Here is a 19,161-nt window from a genome sequence, read left to right on the forward strand (position 1 = left end):
CTCTGTGTTTTATCATGTGGCTTCAATCTGGCAGCTGATTGGTTGATTGGTGGCAGTCTGCTGCAGCATGTGATTGGCTGATTAATGGCTGAATGCTGCATGTGATGTCATGTGAGAGAAAACTGCCATCAGCCACATTTAATCAGTAGCTGTGTGTGTGTGTGTGTGTGTGTGTGTGTGTGTGTGTGTGTGTGTGTGTGTGTGTGTGTGTGTGTGTGTGTGTGTGTGTGTGTGTGTGTGTGTGTGTGTGTGTGTGTGTGTTACTCTGCAGTGTTGACTTTGCAGCTGGGTGGCTCAGTAGTATTAAAGTCTCTCATGTCCTCAAACATTCTGTTTTTTTAAATCAACATTTAAAGAGCAGGACGGTAAAATAAGACAATTGAATGTAATTCAATCTATATCTATGTAAATGAAAGGGTCTTACTTCAATAAGATGGACTTGCACAGGCAACAAATGTAAATGTGTCCAGTAGTTATAACAAGTAATGTGTTTTGTGTGTTTTCCTTATAATTGATGTTTGCCTACATGCACGCACATGTTATTGTGTGTTATTGGTTTAGCTTTTAGCTTTTTAGCTTTTTTAGTTAAACTTCTAGCTTGACTCTGAAGATGTTAATTTTGATCCATCACCTGGTTCCGAACTGAAACCTACACGGTGTGTGTAGTTGAGATGTTCATGTTCCCCTCAGGATGAACTGTGTCCTGGTCCTGTGTTGCAGAGAGATAGATCTATAAGTGTATAGATCTATTGTGTATTTGCTTTTTTATTGTTGTGTGCTGCTGGGACAAACAAAGTTCCCTCCTTCGGGATTAATAAAGTTAATTCAATTCAATTCATAATTAATTATGGTCATTATTAGCCAATAAGTGAATAAAAAAGTGTTGAACATTTGTGTAAAATCAAAAGAAACATCATCGCACAGAGAACACATTGGGAGGACTTCACAGATGGTCCAGCAGAGCGTAAAAAACAAATACTAGAGTTAAATTTACACCATGTTTCACTGTCAAGTCAACCATACAACAGACCAGCAAACACCAGTCCAGCTGTGGTATCTGGTCTCTGTGGCTGACTTTGCCCACTGAGGAGAGTTTGTGAGATAGTTTACTGTTTCTTCTGCTCTGTGACAGTTTGTTGTTGCTGCTGTTTACTAAATAATGTATTGTAGTTTTTCTCACTGACATCACTGACATGTTGTAGCCACTCCCTCTTCCAGATGAGGTCACAGCTGTGGTAGGATAAATTAGCGGCACGCTGCAGCTCTCGCACACACAGACCAGTCATGTGGTGCCGGAGTTTCTTGCAGCAGTCGATCAGATACATGTCAACCAGCAGACAGGTAAGTGTCTGTGTGTGTGTGTGTGTGTGTATGTGTGTGTGCATGTGTGCTTTATGGGGACACATAATAAATTACTGACATTCTGGGAACTCTCCTTCCCTATGGGGACCTGTATTTTTATTTATTTATTTATTTTCTGTTACAAGTCAGTTAAAGTCTAGTTTAGTAGTGAATAATGTCCAGAGGCAAAAAGTTGATCTTTTCTGTGCATCTGTATTTGGATAAATTAATACCGAACTTGTCTTGAGTCAGAAAAAGGGGCTAAAATGTTCTAACAATTACACTTATAGTCTTTAACATACTACTTTTTGAAGTCTTTTTTGGTGCTTGCATTCCTGCCAAGTTCTAGCAATGCTGGGGGTTGGGGTGGGGTTCAATTTGTTTTTTGTATTTTCTGTGATTTATAAATCATATATGTTGTTTTATATGTTTTCTATCTATCTATCTATCTATCTATCTATCTATCTATCTATCTATCTGTCTATCTGTCTATCTGTCTATCTGCCTGTCTGTCTGTCTGTCTGTCTGTCTGTCTGTCTGTCTGTCTGTCTTGTGTTTTACATTGAGGAAACAAGTAGGATCTAGCAAGTTTATGAAAATAAATTAGAGCCAGAGAGCGATTTATTTGCTGAAATGACTGAAATGTCTCTCAAATCTGTCTCTGCTGTCTCTGTCTCTACCAGGCGGGCGTCCTCTTTGATGTGGACGGCGTCCTGCTCCGTGGTGGCAAAGTGATCCCAGCTGCTCGTCGAGCTTTTCAAAAGCTCCTGGACCGGAACAACAACTTCCTGCTTCCAGTCGTTTTTGTCACCAACGCAGGAAGTTGTCAAAGAAATCATAAAGCACAGCAGCTATCTAACCTACTGGACGTCCAGGTGAGACAGACAGGTGAAGCCATGGCTTTGTTGCGCTGTGCTGTGATTGGACCATCACAATCATGTGACCTCTCTATCTCTCTGTAGATTTCTCCAGATCAGGTGGTTCTCTCCCATAGTCCTTTGCGAATGATGAAGAATTTCCATGACAAGTGTGTCCTGGTGTCCGGACAAGGACCAGTGACCGACATTGCCAACACGTATCCTTCACAGTTGACCTTTGACCTCTGAGGTTCAAAAGCCCAAAATACTGTATAAAAAAGGATATTACACTTGAAATTGAATGGGTTTTCTATTGTGTTGAAGCCTTGACTGTGTCATCGTCAGTTTAGGTTTCCAGAAGGTGGTGAGCATCGATCAGCTCAGAGAACATCACCCTCTTCTGGATATGGTCGACCACAACAGAAGACCCAAACTATCTGTGAGTATCGCCCCGGTGACGGGTGACACCTGCTGCAGGAGTATTAGCTCTCTGCAGGATAAAAGAGGATTTATCTCAAATGGTCCTTCAGATCTCAGAAATAGTCCATGTGGCTAATAGTTGCAGAGGAACAAGATGAGGATATCAGTCAGCTGATGGAGCGCAATTTGGGTTAATTGTCTCTGATCATTGCTTTATTACTGTTTGCAGTTGCTGTAGCATAGAGCAAGAAACATGTAGTAACATATAACAACATGCATTTCATTCATCTACATTCACATCTTGTCACCATGTCATATAATAAAATGTTAGTAAAATAATGTAATCTCATAGAATGTGAGGTGTCAACTGCACTCTAAAAAGGCTTAAAGAGAAAAAATGTAATTGTGCTGTAAATGTTTGTTCTGTTTCAGTCATCTCTCCTGGAGACTCTTCCCAAAATAGAAGGTAACTCTAACAAATACACAACTACACAGTTTTATTGGTTTCTTTAAATACAGTGTTTTATGTTTAGTTTATTTTTATAATTCATATTTCAAGTACTATTTTGGCCTTTCTGTGATTTTAGCTTTAATAGTTGATGTGCAGTGTTCAGATTTCATTATTTCTCCTTACCTTGGTTAACACTTCATCTATTTTATGCCATAATCTCAGAAAACTTAAATAGGGTTAGGGTTTTCAACATATCCTCATTGAGTGTAAATAAAAATTCATTGAGTAGTATGGAAATGAACACATAAAAGGCATCATAATAAACAAATGATAAATTATGTAGTCTACTGAGAAACACTCATGACACAATTCAATCAGATCACGAAATAAAATTTTGACTCCCGTTCACTTACATGGACACTTTTCCCGAATTGAGGACCCATGGCGATGTTACTTCCTGCTTCCGCTTCGGCACTCTATCGGCTAAAGACGCTGAATTCACAGCACTTAACCTATCACTTACTTCCTGTGTTGCCATAGCAATTGTCCTCTTCGGAGAGCCAATCAGATGGGAGACAAACCTGCAACTGTTGATTGACGTGCTCCTGACCAATGGCAGCCCTGGTTGTGAGTATGACTCTCACCTGTCGGCTCAGCTGCCAGTTCTCGCCTGTAACATGGACCTGATGTGGATGGCTGAAGCCCCATCTCCACGGTAACTGGCAAAACCAAACCATAATAATATCAATGGCCTGTGATACATCTTTCTAGTTCTGGATCCCCACTGTGTTTCTGTAGGTTTGGTCATGGGATGTTCATGCTGTGCCTTGAGTCCGTCTACAGGAAGATGACGGGCCGGGAGCTGCAGTACCAGGCGCTGCTTGGAAAACCTAGTTTACTCACGTACCAGTACGCTGAGCATCTTCTACGGCTGCAAAATCCCAACCGCAAGCTAACCACCATCTACGCCATTGGGTAATCAAACTGTTCATCATGCCATAGCCTGCTGTTGGGTAACCAAACTGTTTGCCGCACCTTGTCTACCTTATCGGGTGACCAAATTGTTCATGACACCATATACGTTGCCCTTCTTATATTTTCTGATTTAAAGTCTTTTTTGACAATTCTAGTTCTTTACCTACATGTCATGTTATCTGGAGTTCACCAAGGCTCAGTCTTGGGCCCTATGCAGTTTGTGTCTGTTACCATACTCTTGGCCATTTCAGTCCTAGCACCATTAAAGCAGAAGTAAGCGGATTATTTGTGTTAATATAAGTCTTAAATAGTTATATCTTCCGACAGCAATCACTTACATAGAGTGTTTGGACCGAAACACGGGTCTGTCTGTCACTCTGCTCTGCTGTAAGCCGAGGAGAAAACTTTCCTGGTATCCTACAATCTTTATCCAATGAGGAGAGAGAACGGCATAAAGGGGCGGTCCTCTCTGTGTGTGCAGCCAAGGGATGCGCGTGAATGTGGTGACGTAGGGACGAGGGCGGGGACTGCTAACTCCATCGGCTGACAGGAAGTTAGCCAAAACGACCAGATCGCTTACTTCTGCTTTAATACACAAATGGCTCCCTGTTGTACGTCTTGTTCAGTGACACTAAGGCCTGTATGGCTAGCTTCCTGTACCTCCACACAAATCAGACTGAAGTTCTGGTTGTTGTTTCTGATCATCTGATAACACCATATTAGCCTATAACAATTTATTTCACCCTTTTTTCCACCTATAGGTTAACAACCAACATGAATCACTCAGCTAGAAACACGGAAGATGTCTTTGCTCTGTCTCTCAACGTTCACCAGTACATTAAAGCAGATATCAGTGGCACGGCCGTTTCGGCTAATGCTGTGTTCAAGGCAGGCTTTTGAAACCGTAAGTTACAGCTTCAAGTCACAACTACGACTTGGTAGCGTTCCAGGTAACCCGTAGCTCGTGTTTTTACCGTCCTGTTGTCTGTGAAAGTTCCCTATAACGGCCACTCGTAACTTCCGACCCGTGAACTCGTACCAGATCGAACTGGTATGACTTCACAGGAAGGAAAAACACAAAGTACGAGTTTCCTTGAACGCACCATGAGTTAGCAGCCCCCGCCCTTGTCAGGCATCAATTGGTCCTCGTGCTACGTCACCACATTCACGCGCATCCCTTGGCTGCACACACAGCCCTTCATGCCGTTCTCTCCCCTCATTGGATAACACTTGTATCCCACAAGGAAAATTTTCTCCTCGGGTTACAGCAGAGCAGAGTGACGGAGAGACTCGTGTTTAGGCTGAAATACTTCATGTAAGTGATTGCTGACGGAAAATAGGACTATTTAGGACTTATATTAACAAAAACATTCCACTGATATCTGCTTTAAGATTCAATAGCCTACTGTTTTTAAGAAACTACAAATGTGGCCAAAGAAATGAATCATCACTCAATAACTCCAGACTTAACTCAATAAAATCAAAAAACACACATGTAGAAAAGAAATGCTAGCAAATTGACACCTACACACAAACAGAAACTAGTCTGACTTGCATCAATTGAATTAGTTACTGCTGTGGGTAATTGTCGTAGAAATGGCATTATAGTTTGTGTCGAAGCATTATGTATTATTTACTTGTTTACGATTCAACTCAAAGTATAAGACTCGATTTGAAACGTAAGTGGAAAGACTTGAGAGTTATGTCTATGTTGTTGGGTAACCCATCCTTTCTCTTACTGTTACCTAGCGACAACCTGATGACAGACATCTACGGTGCTAACCTGTACAACCGTTACCTGGCTCAGCAGCACACTAATGTGACGACAAGCACCAAGGTTGTTGCCCAGGGAACAGGGAGTCAGGTGACGATGGTGGTCCCAGAGGAGGAGGAGCTGGTGTCTGCTGCTGCTCAGTGTCACTCAATACTGGTACGACAAACACATGTCTCTGGTCTTAGCTCCGTAATAATGACTGTGGTTTTGTTTTGACACTGAGATACTCAGAGCTATTCTGTCTGTTTTTAGGTGTGCACAGGTGTCTATAACCCTCGCTCGCCGTTGCCAAGTAACCAGAGCAGCACCATCACAGAGAAAGTGATCCATGGTCACAGAGACCTGGTCCTGGAGCCAGACCTGGTGGAACCAAGTCACATGGTGGAGGATGTGGAAGCTGCTGTTGACCTGCTGCTGCAACAAGAGGGCGCTGTGACACCTGGCCTCTGACAAGACCACATCTCACTCTTGACACCTCACATTGGACCTCTGACTCTTGACATTTGACCCCTGACACATAATGTTTGACCTCTGACTCCTCACATCTGACATCTGACCTCTGACTCTTGACATCTCCACCTTGACACCTGACCGGATTCACTTCAAATGACCTGAAGAGGTGTCAACTATAAAGAGTTGCAGACAGAAAACCGAGGCACTCATGAGGGTACGACCAATTAAAATGCCTTTATTGGTACATGGCTAATCTAGCCAAACTGGCCTTCGTCAGGACAAAAGTGAAATTTCACTTTTGTCCTGACGAAGGCCAGTTTGGCTGAAACGCGTTGACTCGCTTTTAATAGATTAGCCATGTACCAATAAAGGCATTTTAATTGGTCGTACCCTCATGAGTGCCTCGGTTTTCTGTCTGCAACTCTTTATGGATCTCCCCAACTGAAGAGCACCTGAGGGATACACTTTTCTGCAACACCCAAGAAGCACTCCATGCACTGCGTTCCTGTCTGAGGTGTCAACTATGTCTGTTTTTTAGGATACATAGGCATCTGACTGTGTGACAGCAGCAGGACAGATTTTGAGTGAGAGACAGAGCTTTTTTATGTCACTTTAGATATGGTTTAGATTCACAACATACTGTCCATTTATCAAAATAAATTAGCTCTGATGAGCTTTCAGTCAGAGTCCTTTGTCACCATCCTGTACAGAATAGTGTGATGTGGGGAAATGTGGGAAAATTAAGTTTTGGACTAAAAGTTTCAATTATATTTTTACTTATTGTAACAGAAAAGTGAGGTTAGGTCAGGTCAGACAGGTGCAGTCAAGTAAATCAGGTACAGTTAGATAAAGGCAGGTGCAGTCAGGTAAATAAGGTATAGTTGGATATTAGTCCAGTGCAGTCAGCAACAGTCAGGCGTAGTCAGGTCAGACAGACACAGTCAGGTGGAGTCAGAGATGGTTAGGTACAGTGAAGTCATATGCTGTCAGGTACAGTCAGGTAAATCAGGAAAAGCTAGGTATAGTCAGGTACAATCAGCTAGAGAGTCTGGACTACTGACTTCAGACTCTGACTGTGTGGGTCCAGGTGTGACTGGTCTCTGGTGCTGAATAATCCTCATGGGACCTGGTACCGGCTGACTGCTTATGCTCTGGAGGAGGTCTGTGGGTTTTAATGAATTCAACAGATCTTTAAAGCACTTGTGAACACCTGAAGTCAGAGATGAGTTTAAACAACCTCTGACCTCAGAAATGCTGCGGAATGTGTCAAACTCGTTTTAATTAGGGCTACACCATGAAGAGTTTAACCTTTTAACTCAATTGACTGCCAAGAACATGACTTGTTGTGGTACCTTTATTGATAACCAGTAATAGTGAACTTACTGGTGCTCTGATTCATGTCAGATATTTGTGATGTTATGTGTACTGTCTGAATAGCCTACAGTGATACTGTTTATTTTGCTGAAATAAAATAAAGACAACTAAATGAATATGTTCATGTACAACATGTGACTTTTTAAAAGGATGTTTTTAAGGTTTTGTATTTTCTGAACACTACAGTTATGTACATAGGAAACCCTGAATCTAAAAAATGTGTCAAGACCCTACATAAACATGTTTTCTTAACGTCAGTTAGCTACGGTTCACTGTTGTACTTCACCATACACATAGCTACATATCGTGACAGCACCATCCAGTGTCTGGACATGAAAAGACAAAAACACATAGTGAAAATAAATAAACATCCATCACAAAGATGGAAGAAATATCATCACCAGTATAACTTGTAGGAGCCAAAATGTGCATTTGACTGTTATTTGTTTGATATCATTTTTTCACAGGGGTGTTGAAGGAGCCTATTACATTACTAATTTCTTTAATTTCATTACAAGGGTGACATTTTTGTTATTAAGATTAATGTTTTTCACAAGACTGTTAAAACAAGGTATTTATAGCAGGCTATGATGAAGTACAACAGTGAGTGAACTTCTCTTGGAGGTTTCAATCATGCAGCTCAGCAGGGTTCAACTCAGCTGTCACTGAAATGGAGATGTTAAACATTCCCAATTTTCTCCAATGAACTTCTTGTCCATCTAGCCAAAGTTTATTTCACTTTTTCTAGATGTCACTGTAAATGTAATGTTTCTATGAAGACCAATAAGAGATTATTTTTTCTTTGGAAACTAAAAACAACATGGAATAGTGAAGACTTCTCGTTTAATCAAGTGTGGAGCAGTGTTTGACGGACTACTTTTGTGTCTTGTGGGACTTCGCGGGTTTATGACCTGCTCAACATGGCGCCCAGAGCAGGACACTTCGGAACAGGAAGCGAGTATAACGCCGCGCCTGCGCAGTGGCTCAGCCCGGGTCCCTGTAAAGATGTCTGAGCAGGCGGGGAGGGAGCGGAGCGGAGGACCCGAAACAAACACACAGAACCCGCAACTGTCCGCAACTTAACTGGTCAAGGTAAGGGCAGGCGGCCCCGCAGAGCCGCTCCGACCGCACCGAGGCGCGGCGGAATGTTTGGGCCTTCAGATGGACCGGGTTACCAGCACGCAGGGCGGCTGGGATCTTAAACCAGAGCAGAAATGTTGTGCAGGACACTCCGCGCTCTGGCAGGGGCGTGTCCGCCATCTTGTAACAGAAGTGGCGCCTAAACAGCAGCTGTCGCTCCGAGCGCGCGGCGTGAAATGGCCGTTAACGGTGGATCTAACGACGGCCCGGTGCCCTCTCTTTACGTTTGAGCCACTTTAGCCCGGTTTGACGCGACGGTATGCCGTTACCGACCGCCGCGGTGTCCGTGTGTTGAGCCCGGGCTCCGGAGGAGCAGCCGCAGCCTTTTGTTGTCCTCCCCCCTCCTTCTCCCTCCTCCCCCTCCGTGTTTGTTCGGAGAGCCTGCCAGGCGCATGCGTGTAACCATGGCGCTCGTCTCTGCGTATGAGAGAAAACATCAGGAAAAGATGAAATTTATAAACACGGCGCTTTGATAAGACACCGATACAAACAAGCTCTGGTTTATCTATCGATTATCGATGCTCGGCATCAGTTGCATGCATTGGTGTTGTTCCTTTTGCCGCCACATTCAGCCGTCATGATAAACCAGTCGGCCTGGACTTTCATTTTCCCTCCGACTGGAAACCCATTAAAGTGTCAGTGTATGACGTTTAAATCCGATAGAGTCAGGTTTACATACACACGGTGCCGTCCATCACCTCTGACACACGGGTTTGATGGGATCAAAGTACTTTATTATGCTGCAATCAATGATTGCTGCCATTCTCGACTAATCTAACGTTACTCGTTTCATTGATGAATCATTTGGTCGATAACATTTTATAAACAGGACGAAAAAAACGTCCTTGAGATGCTCAGATTTTTTGTTTCATTTACCAAATAGATCCTGTTTCTGAGATCGCAAGCAGAGAAAAACTGAAACTAAGCAAACGAAACTTATTTGTTATCAGATTAGATTAATTTTTATTTTTCCCATCGCGTACTGGTAAATTGTAAATGACTGTTTCTGCTGCAGACCAGATTTGTTAAAAAAAAAAGAAGAAGCACGATATCATTTCATGTTGTTGTAACTGCAATCACCAGTCAAACACTGTCATATCAACACAAACAATAACAAATGTTAATGAAAACTGGTTTTCCTCTGATAGCATGACATACCTGTCTGTTGTTATAATGAACTTTTATGTTTTTAAGAGGAAAGATTGTCAGTTCACGAGAACCCCACTTAGCCCAAAGCTGAAGGAGACAGCTTCACATTTTAAGGGGAATTTAAAATGAATCTTCAACTATAATTTATAATTGATTTGTCTTTATTTCAATATTCAGACATCTGCTGTGACTTTTACCCCTGTTTACATATGCATCTGTCTCCAGATTCCTTAAAAAATACAACCTTGCCTTTGCGTTTACACCTAGTATTTCTACTGGATTAACTTCATTTAGATCTCAGTTGTCCACAGCTAAACATGCCTGTGAGTAATTTGAACTGGCAGTAAATCAGCCACATCAAACATTGCAGTCATACCTTAATGAAATGTGAACACAATATGAGCTTGACTACTTCCAGAAGAGGTCAGACAGATCCAACCACATTTTTAAATATAGCCTACACTTTCCATTAACGTGTGTTTTCCTTATCCAGATTAAATGTTTGAATATAGATCACATTGTAATGTCGCAGGTAAAAAAAAATAACATCAATAAGAAACATAACCATATGTCTCGGACACACGGTTTATCCTACTCAAGGAAGATTTTAAAATGCTTTCATTCATCACACCTGTGTTTTATTTTGAAAGTCACTCTGTCTCCTCCTGTTGAGGCAGGTAGATGTCATTCTGATGAGCAGCTGAGATGTCCAATGACAGCCAGGGATCGGTGAAGGGGGAGGCAGCCATGATACTGTCTCCCTCTGCCTCCGCCTCCTCTCAGGGACCACCCCTCTCTCCATCCACCACCTCCAAACCACCTGAACTCCCAGGTACGCCTGTCTGTGTCTCACCTACCTGCCTGAGCTCCAAATGTGTACAGAGGTTTTTGATAGTTTGCAGGAAGCTTTTAAACAAACATCAGAGGTACATCTGTGTGCGTTGGTCTCTCTCTCACCTGTCTTTGTCTTCCTGATCTGTCTAAAAGATGAACTGGTCCAGGCTGGATGGGCGAAGTGCTGGTCCCGGAGGGAGAACAGGCCCTACTATTTCAACAGATTCACCAATCAAAGTCTGTGGGAGGTCCCAGTGTTGGGTCAGCATGATGTCATTGTGAGTTTCAATTAATAGAATAATACTATTTATACTATGATGATATAACAATAACAACCAAATGTCAAGTGGTGTAACCAGTATTTAAAAAAATAAAAAATAAAAAAATCTGACCATATACAGGAAAATAAATCTAGACTGAAATGTGGAATAAATGTAATTCATTTTTGCAATGTTACTTGACAGTTTGTACATAATTTGTCACATTATTTAGAAGAAAAGCAATGTTTTTAGGTTTATGTCCTGCTCAGTATTGTCAAATACATTGCATTAAAATTTAAATATACAATACAGCAAACATTTTTTTCAATTTAAAGTTTTCTGAAGATTTTTTTTTCTTCTTCTAATAGTAGACCTACACTTAAATCCACTGTAGGTGGATAAAATAATTAATACTTATCATTATTTTGTGGTTACACCATTTGATATTTTCAGGGCATTCTTACTTCTGTATATAAATAAGGTTCAAATGTAATAAAAAAAAAACAACATGAATACCAAACGTACATTTTAACAAGCATGCTTTTAAAACATTTTTTCAAAGATATTTCTCAATTTCTTATCCTGCCAACCTTATTTGTCACTGACCCACATACAGAATTTGTATTACTGTATGTCTTAGTATATGTGGGCTGTCTTTGACCTGTGTCTTTCTGCAGTCTGATCCTTTAGGTCTGAATGCAGCTCCGGCAGAGGGCGCAGACAATAACCTCGGTAATGGCCAGAGGAAAAGAAGGAGCTCTGAGGAGCAGGTGGCAGGGCCCAACAGCATCAAGCGACCTAAGGTAAAAACAACTGAGCCACAGCGCACACCTGGCTCGGTGATGTGTGACTTTAATTTTGACTTTTCAACATGCAGCTGTGGTGGAGTTTAAAAAGACTGGCATCAAGCCTCAGCTTCAAGCATGTTGCTTAAACTAAAAGATATTAGGTTCAAGACCTGTTTTCGTGGAGATGTTGCCCAGTTGGTGCAGTGGGAGAGCAACTGCAGCGCCTGATCCAGAAAAGTGCCTTCACCATGTTCCCATCAGGCTTAGGGTCATGTGACGTGACGTTCTGCAGCACCTGTCAAAGTCGGATGTAATTTCTTTTTTTCTTTTTTCTTTTTTTAAAAGTATATTTTTGGGGCTTTTGGGGGGAAAGGGCTGCCCGATGCGGTGCCTGCTCTACCCACTGCACCACACGGCGTCCCAAGTCGGATGTAGTTTCTAACGAGCAGACACTGTCTGAAGTGCAGTATGCGTCATGTTTTTATAAAGATGAGTGAGCAGCAGAGGCTGATGGGAAGTGGGGTCTGCTAACTACCTGTGTATCGTGTATAAACAAACAAGGTCGGTCTGTTTCTTCCAGGTGGAGCCCACCACGCCCATCTCACCCAGCACGCCAGGGGTCAAACCCTGGAGCGCCGCCCCTGAAGACAAACAGGCCCCACCAGCCACACCTACAACCCCAAGCCCTGCCGTCGCCCCTGCTCCCGCCCCGTACAGACCAGCCGTGTGAGTACTTCTACTACACATCCTCTCGTTTGTTCATGTGGAGGTCCGGTCTCAAAGCTTGTTGTTAAAGTTGTTTTTTTTGTTGTTGTCTTCAGTATCTACTGGGATCTGGACATTCAGACGAACGCTGTGATCAGAGAGCACCCCCCAGCCAACCACTTGCCCCCCCACCCTGAGATCGAGCTGCAGAGAGCTCAGCTGGTCACCAAACTGAGGCAACACTACCACGAGCTGTGTCACCAGAGAGAAGGTGTGTATGAAAGCTGTATGTATGTATGAGCACAATCCATTTACTTGTCGGTCACTTAATCTGTGTTTACGATTGCGTTACCATCTGAAAGTCCAATGTGTTCACAACTTAATGTTTGTTTTCCTGTCTGCGGTTCAGGTATTGATCCGCCCCGGGAGTCATTCAACCGTTGGCTACTGGAGAGGAAAGTGATCGACAAAGGTCACGACCCCTTGCTGCCGAGCGACTGTGACCCCGTCATCTCCCCGTCCATGTTCAGAGAGGTCATGAACGACATCCCCATCAGGTACCTGTGTGTCTTCTGTGCTGACGTGAACCTGGGCTGGATGCTATTAAAACCAATACCTTTGTTTTTACATTAAATACTGATTCCTGTGTGTCTCAGGTTGTCGCGCATTAAGTACAAGGAGGAGGCCAGGAAGCTGCTTTTTAAATACGCCGAAGCCGCCAAGAAGATGATTGACTCTAGGTAGGTGAAGTCATCAGCTGATAGGCAGACTGACGTTGAGGAAACTCTGACCTCTGACCTCTGACCTGTGCAGGAACGCGAGTCCGGAGAGCAGGAAGGTGGTGAAGTGGAACGCTGAGGACACGATGAGCTGGCTGCGCCGGGATCACTCCGCCAGCAAGGAGGACTATATGGTAGCTCATCATCTTAAACCTCCTCTGTTTGTTTTTTGTTTTTTTACTGTGTATGTTTATTTATCAAGATGTTGAGTATCTGAGTTAGTGTTTGAGTTTTCCAAAACAATCATGTGAAGGGGACACAGAAAGGGTCCCATCAGAGGGAGGAACATGATAGTCCTAAAGCCGCAGATACATATGAGGTCATGGTCATCATGTTGTTGATGGAGGAAACTGTGTGTGTGTGTGTGTGGTTGAAGGACCGACTAGAGCATCTGAGGCAACAGTGTGGTCCTCATGTCACTGCCGTCGCTAAAGACTCTGTGGAGGGGATCTGCTCCAAGATCTACCAGCTGTCTGCAGAATACAGCCGCCGCTTGAGGCAGACGCACCTGAGCCTGCTGCAGGACCCGCCCACAGGTACACACACACACACACACACACACACACACACTCCCACACACTCCAAAATCAATTTGCCGGTACTGCCGCTGTTATTTTCAAGATTGCCCTTTTTTGTGTGCGTTCAGAAGCGTGTGCGTCGCCTCCGCAGTCCCGGCTGGTCTACTGTTACCCAGTGCGTCTGTCGATCCCCTCGCCCCCCCTCCCCCGAGTGGAGCTGCACTTTGAGAACGACGTTGCCTGTCTGCGCTTCAGAGGAGAGATGGTCAAAGTCAACAGAGGCCACTTCAGCAAACTGGTCAGTACCAGTGAAAGTTTTCCGACAGATACCACCGACACTGCTGCTGCTATGCTACTGGGATGTCACTATGACGACACCATGAAGCTCTGTAACAACAGTTATCTTTATCTGTTTGCGTTTAAGAGAAACCACCTTTTTAAAATCACTGTTGATGTCTCAAATTGAATGGCCTCCAGAAAACGAGGAGGTTGTGTCCTGTCAAGCCATTGCAAGGGGTTTTAAAGGGATAGTTCAACATTTTGGCAAATTGGCCCATTGCCATAATCGCTATAGTCATAGCAGTAGGTTCATTACCTTTAATTGTAGGTGTAAGCTACAATTAAATACAGGTAAATACAGGGTAAATACGGAGACTGCTTGCTGAAAAACTGTCCCTAAACGCAACGCGCATCAGCGGTTTTGTATGTATTTACCTCGAAAACGGCTCCGTTTCGTATCGTTCCGTCATTATCTCATAGCGTGGTGGTTGTGCAGCTCACAACTTGTCTACAAAAGCGCTGTGGAGTTTTGGGATTTTGTATTTGATGAGTTTAATGAGGGAAACCAAGAAATTCCCTTAGCCTCCATAGCGTAGCTCTGAGCAGCCAGCTGCTGCGCTCCGCTGTACTAAAAATAGCTTGCACCTACAATTAAAGGTAACGAACCTACTGCTATGACTATAGCAATTATGGCAATGGGCCAATTTGCCAAAATGTTGAACTATCCCTTTAATAGGAAACATGTCTGTAGTGACAAACTTGATGCACAACAAATAGTTTTGAATTTGTACGCTTCACCCACAGAGGGCGACATTGACCTGAAAAACATCATGACGAACATCTGTCTCTGTTCACACTGACCGGTTTCTGTTCTTTCTGTCTGTGCTTTCAGGAGTTGTTATACAGGTACAGCTGTATAGACGACCCGCGCTTCGAGAGGTTCCTGTCCAGAGTCTGGTGCCTCCTGAAACGATACCAGGTCAGCAGCTCTCTCTCTAACCAAACGGCTTTCACTCGCCCTCTCATGACCATCGACTCAGTTCACTGATGTATGTGCTCTGTCTCTGTGTGTGTGTCCAGGAGATGTTTGGCAGCGGTGCTAATGAGGGGACAGGTCTGCAGGGGGCGCTGCCGGTGACGGTGTTCGAGGCGTTGAACCGACAGTTTGGAGTTTCCTTCGAGTGTTTCGCCTCGCCGCTTAACTGCTACTTCAAACAGTTCTGCTCCGCGTTCCCCGACATGGACGGCTTCTTCGGGTCCAGAGGGTGAGACGGGCGTTTGAACACCTGTCCACTGTGGGACAGCGGCGGCCTGTACGCCCTGTGTGTGTGTGTGTGGAGCATTCATTAACTGAGTGTGTGTTTTCAGGCCGTTCCTGTCGTTCTCTCCGGTCAGTGGCTCATTTGAAGCGAACCCTCCTTTCTGTGAAGAGATGATGGACGCCATGGTGACACACTTTGAGGTCGGTCAACCATACTGATGTGTACTGGTATGAAGCAGCCTGGCTGTTTGGGCTTTTACTGTACTGGTGCTGCTTGAAGTGGTTGGCCCAAAGGTTAAAAAGTAGCTCAGGCTGCACTGGTCTGAGGATACGTGGCTGTCTCTGCTCTGATCGGGAGATGATGAATCATGCTTTTGTCTCACCTTGCTTTGATTAATGCAACTCCCTTATGTTGTGTTTTAACTGGGTTGTCTGGGTAGCTTGGTTATGTTATTTCAAGGGTTTTTGTCTGATGCCACTCTGCACTTTTGTTGTAGAGCACTTTGTGAAACGCGTTGTAGAAGTAAAGCTGACTGACTCACTGGCTGTCTCTCTTTCTCTGGCAGGAACTGTTGGATCAGTCTTCTGAGCCCCTGTCCTTCATCGTCTTCGTCCCAGAGTGGCGTGACCCTGTCACCCCGGCTCTGACCCGCATGGAGGCAAGTCGATTCCTCCGTCACCAGATGAGTGTCCCGGCTTATGAACACGAGTATCGATCCGGCAGTCAGCACATCTGCAAGAGGTACCGTTTGTGTCTACTACCATACTACACTGATGGAGCACTATACTTCTGATACTCCATCATACACCATAGAAGCACAAGTCCAGCATCCAACAGACCTGCAAGAGACACAACCACCACTGTATCACTCTTAGCTGTACTAAAAACTATCTACCGATTAGGGATGCACATTTTGAATTTATTTTCTGACCGATAACCGACGCTCGTTAACCGATTATTAACCGTTAACCGATAAGATTAAGATGCTTGCGGCGCACGGCAAAGCAAAAAAAATCGCTCCAATTTTTTTTTTTTTTTTTTTTGGGCCGTTAAATACACACGTGCGCTGCGACAGAGCAGCGCCACATCCACTGTGCTCTGTCTCAGCTGATCGCGCTCATATGGAGATTAGATCGTCCAATGTAGAACTGTTTTTATAGAAAGTGCAGCCAAACACCAGGCTGAAGGAACAGCAGAGCTCCTCTGACAGCTCCTCTGTGGAGCTGCAGGAGAGCTGCAGGTGAACAGGCTGGAGAGCAGCGACGTCCTCGTCCTCTTTTTTTTTTTTTTTCTCAGTGCCGTAGTTACAGGTGATTAACATCTATGTCCCTGTAGGTTACATTTATTGTCTGATCTTCCTTCATGGGGCTGCACATACTGTCAGTCCTCCTGTGTAACTTTTTGCTGCAAAATATGACTGATGGCACGTGAACTCTGCATGTGTCGTCACGCCCCCATGAGTTGACGACATAAGGACCTAATAATAATAAAAAAATAACCGATAGTATTAATCGGTCAAAGTTCTTGTTATCGGTAAATGGTTAATCATGTGCATCCCTACTACCGATACATAGAACTTAAAGCAGAAGTAAGCGATATTTTTGTGTTAATATGTCAGTCCTTCTGCTCTGCTCTCCGAGGAGACTCGTATCCTACAGTTTTATCCCTGCAGGAGAGAGACATGAAGGCTGCTGCAGTTTGTTTGACAGTACTGTATTGATCTCTGTCTATGTGTTTACAGGGATGAGATGTACTACCGGGCAGTACACGGTACTGCAGTACTCTTCCTTCAGAACGATGCAGGTTTTGCAAAGTGGGGTCCGACTCCGGAGCGCCTGGCCGAGCTGACGGCAGCATACCGCCCCGCCTCCTCCCGCACATCCTCCTTGTCCTCTCCTGGCCCCGCCCACACCGCTCCTGGAGACAGAGACTCCGCCCCTAAGGCCGCCGCTGATAGGATTCAGAGCGGTGTGGCGTCGCCGGGGGGCCACGACAACAACAACAACAGTAACACCAACAACAACAGCAGCAGCAGCAGCAGCAGTAGCAGCAGCAGCAGTCCGCAGGACAAGGTGGCTGCTGTGTAGTGGGTTGGCCACGCCCCCTCACCTGCTGAAAAGGTGGTGTACGTTTCTGAGTTATTTTGTTCTGATCGTCGTCTCGTCTGTTCAGATTGTCCCTCACCAGCACCTGTAGCACACCCTCGGTCTCTTTCAACAAACCCACAATGCCGTTTTGTCAGAGAGTCATGCTGAGACCCGATTAACCCTTTCTGCTGTTCAGTTGGCTTTCATTTGTCCCTTCAGCCCCGTCTGCTCTGCATCCGCTGTTCTGATTACTCAAAGCTCTGACATCACGGCGTCTGGAGCTTTTCTCTACCCTGCAGCTGATTCACTCCCTGGCGTTGTTGCTACTGTTGCTTAGCAACAAACATCAGCTAACTAAGAATGGAGGGTTGATCAGTGAGCAGCGACGTGTTGGAGCTCCAGCAATAAAAAAAAAACCCTTTTCTTTCACTTGTGATGTCACTGCTCCTCTGGATTACTGGAGGACTTCTGATTGGTCCCCACACCGACTGGGCTTGGTGATTGGTTGACAAGGCAGCTATTGTTTCTATTGGACTTATCTTTCTTTGTTGAGTCGGACAGAATTCAGCAGCATCCTGCTTCAGGTCCCGCCTCCTCGGGATGGCCTGTCTAATCAGAACTCGTCGTTCAGATGATGCACCTGCTCGGATCAGGGTGCATTATGGGAAAAATGAAAATTAAGCAAGGTGGTAGGGGGCGGAGCCTCCATGGTGAGGTCAGATTTACTGGTGCAAGGAGGCGGAGACAGAACGGGGACTTAGCTTCAGACTGTTCAGCGAGGACAGACGGCTGAGAGACAGACGTCATCTTCCAGCTCCCTCATTGGTCCCTTTACTTCCTGTGCTTTCATTAGAGGAGAGGTTTCATCAGACATGGGGGTGGGGGTGTTTGTGTTGCAGGTGTTTACCCAGGTGTGTTTGGTCGCAGCTGGAGCTGTTGAAGATGATTCTTCATCTCAAAGCTGCATGAAAAAGGAGGCGAAGTGTGAGGAGTTATTTCAGGGTTCCTGCAGTAAAAGTCTGGTTCTTGTTCTGTGTGCGCAGATGGAATTAATTCACACCATACAACATGTTGGTGAACGTATGAACTTCTTCTCAAAATACTGTGACTTTTTTTCACAAAACATTGCGACTTTTTTTATGGTAATAGTTCGCCTCATCATTAAGGAGACTTGTGACACTTTGTGTTAAATAACGCTGAGTAAATATTTAAAAAGAAATCTTTGAGGAACCGGAGCTCCTCACACTTCGTACTCCATCACTGCAGCCAGCAGCTGACTATTTTTGAGATTGGCTGATGAGTCGTCTTATCAGGCGTCTGTTGCTGTGTGACATCATTTTCTGCTGCGGCAGCAGCAGCTGTGTAGATAATGTACAGTTCAACTGATGTGAAGTCTGTTGATGTTATTTTCCTCATCTGCTGTTAAATTGATTGAAAAACAAATTAAAATGTTTAACCGTTCTTTTTTTATTTGATTTTAATTTAACAATTTTTTAAAGAGATGGAGATCTGTTTCCTGTATTACAAAGCTTACGATAGTTTGTTTTGAACTAAACCAAAGTGTTATTAAGAAAATCTATAACTTGTATGTAAAAGTAGATGTGTGTATGCATCAGTATGCTGACGTCTTACCAGCAGAATACTCCTCCACCTTATTTTTATAATTCTCAGCTCTTCTCTTATCTGTAAGTGATTTGTTTGTTTTGTTTTTTAAT

General features: G+C 44.1%; 3 protein-coding genes across 4 annotated transcripts in view; 2 read left to right on the forward strand and 1 right to left on the reverse strand.

Moving 5' to 3' along the window:
* Window positions 1-17,407, reverse strand: part of LOC146987577 (protein FAM107B) — a 104,030-nt gene extending 86,623 nt beyond the window's left edge. Inside the window, exon 1 of the mRNA XM_085776802.1 lies at window positions 17,366-17,407. The gene's annotated coding sequence lies outside the window, so the exon portion shown is untranslated. The remainder of the gene's footprint in view (window positions 1-17,365) is intronic.
* On the forward strand, window positions 1,265-6,362 carry LOC146987587 (haloacid dehalogenase-like hydrolase domain-containing 5). The gene is made up of 9 exons (XM_085778064.1): window positions 1,265-1,341; window positions 2,025-2,216; window positions 2,304-2,416; window positions 2,544-2,637; window positions 3,051-3,084; window positions 3,610-3,784; window positions 3,868-4,044; window positions 5,794-5,974; window positions 6,071-6,362. Exons 1-9 carry the CDS (start codon window positions 1,285-1,287, stop codon window positions 6,266-6,268), a joined length of 1,221 nt encoding a protein of 406 aa, XP_085634190.1. The 5' UTR covers window positions 1,265-1,284; the 3' UTR covers window positions 6,269-6,362.
* On the forward strand, window positions 8,670-18,907 carry pcif1 (phosphorylated CTD interacting factor 1). Of its 2 annotated transcripts, none has more exons than XM_085776799.1 (16): window positions 8,670-8,737; window positions 10,608-10,766; window positions 10,922-11,046; window positions 11,706-11,831; window positions 12,397-12,542; window positions 12,638-12,792; window positions 12,931-13,078; window positions 13,178-13,261; window positions 13,335-13,434; window positions 13,677-13,836; window positions 13,947-14,116; window positions 14,990-15,076; window positions 15,178-15,362; window positions 15,466-15,559; window positions 15,925-16,100; window positions 17,101-18,907. In XM_085776799.1, exons 2-16 carry the CDS (start codon window positions 10,640-10,642, stop codon window positions 17,444-17,446), a joined length of 2,229 nt encoding a protein of 742 aa, XP_085632925.1. In that variant the 5' UTR covers window positions 8,670-8,737; window positions 10,608-10,639; the 3' UTR covers window positions 17,447-18,907. The 2 variants fall into 2 exon arrangements, with proteins under 2 accessions (XP_085632925.1, XP_085632926.1); XM_085776800.1 differs by having other exon boundaries at window positions 10,612-10,766.
* Window positions 18,908-19,161: the final 254 nt, after the last annotated feature.

Source organism: Trachurus japonicus, chromosome 5 (genome assembly GCF_045865225.1).
Source record: "Trachurus japonicus isolate A0001 chromosome 5, Traja_1.0".
Taxonomy (NCBI): domain Eukaryota; kingdom Metazoa; phylum Chordata; class Actinopteri; order Carangiformes; family Carangidae; genus Trachurus; species Trachurus japonicus.

Coding starts and splice junctions, on each gene's coding strand:
- LOC146987587 (XM_085778064.1), top strand. CDS start 1,285: ATGTGGTGCCGGAGTTTCTTGCAGCAGTCGATCAGATACATGTCAACC. Junction 3,785..3,867: donor GCTGAAGCCCCATCTCCACG/GTAACTGGCAAA, acceptor GTGTTTCTGTAG/GTTTGGTCATGGGATGTTCA. Junction 5,975..6,070: donor CTCAGTGTCACTCAATACTG/GTACGACAAACA, acceptor GTCTGTTTTTAG/GTGTGCACAGGTGTCTATAA.
- pcif1 (XM_085776799.1), top strand. CDS start 10,640: ATGTCCAATGACAGCCAGGGATCGGTGAAGGGGGAGGCAGCCATGATA. Junction 10,767..10,921: donor CAAACCACCTGAACTCCCAG/GTACGCCTGTCT, acceptor TCTGTCTAAAAG/ATGAACTGGTCCAGGCTGGA. Junction 13,079..13,177: donor ATGAACGACATCCCCATCAG/GTACCTGTGTGT, acceptor TGTGTGTCTCAG/GTTGTCGCGCATTAAGTACA.